This window comes from Limulus polyphemus, unplaced genomic scaffold (assembly GCF_000517525.1).
Source record: "Limulus polyphemus unplaced genomic scaffold, Limulus_polyphemus-2.1.2 Scaffold3239, whole genome shotgun sequence".
NCBI classification, from domain to species: domain Eukaryota; kingdom Metazoa; phylum Arthropoda; class Merostomata; order Xiphosura; family Limulidae; genus Limulus; species Limulus polyphemus.
The window spans coordinates 33,011-36,499 of NW_013668849.1; the positions used below are offsets into that span (position 1 = coordinate 33,011).

A 3,489-nucleotide genomic window follows, 5' to 3' on the forward strand; every position below is an offset into this window, starting at 1 on the left:
AGACTGTTATCTTTAATTAGTTTCGGTAAGTTTTCATGCTAACTAGACTGTTATCTTTAATTAGTTTCGTTAAGTTTTCATGCTAACTAGACTGTTATCTTTAATTGTGGTTTCGGTAAGTTTACATGCTAACTAGACTGTTATCTTTAATTAGTTTCGGTAAGTTTACATGCTAACTAGACTTTTATCTTTAATTGTTGTTTCGGTAAGTTTACATGCTAACTAGATTGTTATCTTTAATTAGTTTCGGTAAGTTTACATGCTAACTAGACTTTTATCTTTAATTAGTTTCGGTAAGTTTACATGCTATCTAGATTGTTGTCTTTAATTGTAGTTTCGGTAAGTTTTCATGCTAACTAGACTTTTATCTTTAATTGTGGTTTCGGTAAGTTTACATGCTAACTAGATTGTTATCTTTAATTAGTTTCGGTAAGTTTACATGCTAACTAGACTGTTATATTTAATTGTGGTTTCGGTAAGTTTACATGCTAACTAGATTGTTATCTTTAATTAGTGTTTTGGGAATAAAGGATGATTTGTATCGTTTGGACAGAATTACCTTATTAAATTAACCTCAGATGGTAGAAGGCGTTTTGGGAATAAAGGATGATTTGTATCGTTTGGACAGAATTACTTTATTAAATTAACCTCAGATGGTAGAAGGGTTATCTGATGACTCACAACATTTATACACATCTCTCTATTCGGTCGCTCATCGTGTATCATTCCGTTATCTGATGACTCACAACATTTATACACATCTCTCTATTAGGTCGCTCATGATGTATTTTGTGAGCTTTCATTTGTTTTGTTATCAATAAATGTTGTTATCTTCCATTAATATATCATATTTCTCAAGAAGAATACGTTAGACTAACAGGCCTTAAAAGAACATCATAATAGAAGTTATTTCACAGCTAAATATACCAATATGACTGAAAAAACATATAACTTAATAAAAAAAAACTCTTGTCCGTCAACACGTTATCTCTAAGAAGTTTTATTTAATAAAGATGGTTTGAAAAGTGTTGAATCTTTTTGACCACCAGATGTCCCGCTCGTGTGATTATTAATAACATAGTAAACTTCCTACGTATTGCTAAATGCCTTTGTTATATCTTATAATCACACTGGAAATGCTTCATTTTGTATCCATGGACAACTTTATATGAAAGATTCGCAATAACTCATAAAAGAAAGAGCATATAATTAATAATCCTAAGCCTTTTATATGAACAAACTAGTGTGTCGAGTATAATCACTTGCATGATTTATAATATTTTCTAAAAATCATTACCGGGAAAGAAGCTTTGTTGTTTTACAAACTTGTTGATTTTTATAAAAGAAACTTTTCGCTTGCTCTTTCTTTCTATGTAGAAACCTAATGACTATATTCCATTATTGAATGACATCTTGTTGATTGAATCTTCTGACTTTCACTGATACTTATAAGAATTAACAATCTATGCGCACCCTATCGGTCAAAATAACACTTCCGTCTTTTTGGGATCCCCCAGTTCCTCCCCACATGTTCAACGATCTTCAGAAGTCCTATTGTGATAATTGTTGTTTTGTTTCCATAGGAAGCGGCTCCTTGACCCCCCTGACTCCGATCGGTATGCAGGAGGTGAAGTCCATGTCAGGTAGTCATGGTTACACCTTAGATAACGGTGTTTCCCCTTTATCTCGTCAACAAGGTTTGTCATTGGTTAAATAAACCTCTCACTCAATAACGAAAATTATTTCATTTTTAAAAGGATTGGTTCATTCATAACTTCGATTAGCATAATGTTTTAATATGTTGGTTGGTCAGTACTTCTTTCCAACTTTTAACTGCGAGGACTTTCTCAATACTGTTGAAATAAACATTACCAGAGAAACGTTTTGGAATAATGGGTAATGGCACACATAGAAATATATAAATATATATATATATTCTCTTTATTTATCTGAAAATGGATATTTTTAATGTGAATACGTACGTAAACTGTAACTCTGCATTGAACTGAGTTGTGAAGAAGACAAAACACAAAGAACCAGGTAAAAAACGATCAAAAAGAACATTGGAAAAATACTTTTTTACAGTTTTATAAACTTGATTTTGTTGTGTTTTAGTTGTTATTATCTTTTTGTAGAAATCTGTGGATTTATGATTGTTTATAAATAGCGTGTTTGGGTAAACAAATAAAACTCCAAGCTCAATCTGTTCGTTGTGAAATACAACCCTTCAAGTGTGAGATTATCTAAATGAAACAAATTCACCTCCCGAAAAGGTTTCTACCACTTGAGGTTAAATGTATAGATTTCTCTGACCAGACGATACAAATATACCTCCCAAAAGGTTTCTACCACTTGAGGTTAAATGTATAGGATTTCTCTGACCAGACGATACAAATATACCTCCCGAAAAGGTTTCTACCACTTGAGGTTAAATGTATAGGATTTCTCTGACCAGACGATACAAATATACCTCCCAAAAAGCTTTCTACCACTTGAGGTTAAATGTATAGGATTTCTCTGACCAGACGATACAAATATACCTCCCAAAAAGGTTTCTACCACTTGAGGTTAAATGTATAGGATTTCTCTGACCAGACGATACAAATATACCTCCCAAAAAGCTTTCTACCACTTGAGGTTAAATGTATAGGATTTCTCTGACCAGACGATACAAATATACCTCCCAAAAAGTTTTCTAATCACTCGAGAAGAACTCTTACCAAACAATAGAAACATGGCTTTAAAAAATATATTTCTACTATCTGAGGTCATTTTTAGGATGGCTCTGTCCAAACGATACATATATGTCTCCCAAAAGAGCTTTCTGCCTCTTGGAGTTTATATAATACGATGGCTCTGATCAAATGACGTACATATTATTCCCAAAACGCTCATGATGTATCATTCCCCGACCTAATAGAGAGATGTGTATAAGTGTTGTGAGTCATCAGATAACGGAATGATACACGATGAGCGACTGAATAGAGAGATGTGTATAAACGTTGTGAGTCATCAGATAATGGAATGATACATCACGAGCGACCGAATAGAGAGATGTGTATAAATGTTGTGAGTCATCAGATAACGGAATGATACATCATGAGTGACCGAATAGAGAGATGTGTATAAATGTGTGAGTCATCAGATAACTCAATGATACATCATGAGTGACCGAATAGAGAGATGTGTATAAATGTTGTGAGTCATCAGATAATGGAATGATACATCTTGAGCGACCGAGTAGAGAGATGTGTATATGTGTTGTGAGTCATCATATAACGGAATGATACATCATGAGCGACTGAATAGAGAGATGTGTATAAATGTTGTGAGTCATCAGATAACGGAATGATACATCATGAGTGACCTAATAGAGAGATGTGTATAAGTGTTGTGAGTCATCAGATAATGGAATGATACATCATGAGTGACCGAATAGAGAGATGTGTATGTGTTGTGAGTCATCAGATAATGGAATGATACATCATG

The 3,489-nt window shown here is 33.4% G+C and overlaps 1 protein-coding gene across 3 annotated transcripts in view; it reads left to right on the forward strand.

Moving 5' to 3' along the window:
- Positions 1 to 3,489, forward strand: part of LOC106468966 (paired box protein Pax-5-like) — a 37,260-nt gene that overhangs the window by 24,347 nt on the left and 9,424 nt on the right. For all 3 annotated transcript variants that reach the window (XM_022397362.1, XM_022397363.1, XM_022397364.1), the window contains exon 7: positions 1,584 to 1,697. In XM_022397362.1, the coding sequence (XP_022253070.1) occupies positions 1,584 to 1,697 (114 nt within the window). The remainder of the gene's footprint in view (positions 1 to 1,583; positions 1,698 to 3,489) is intronic.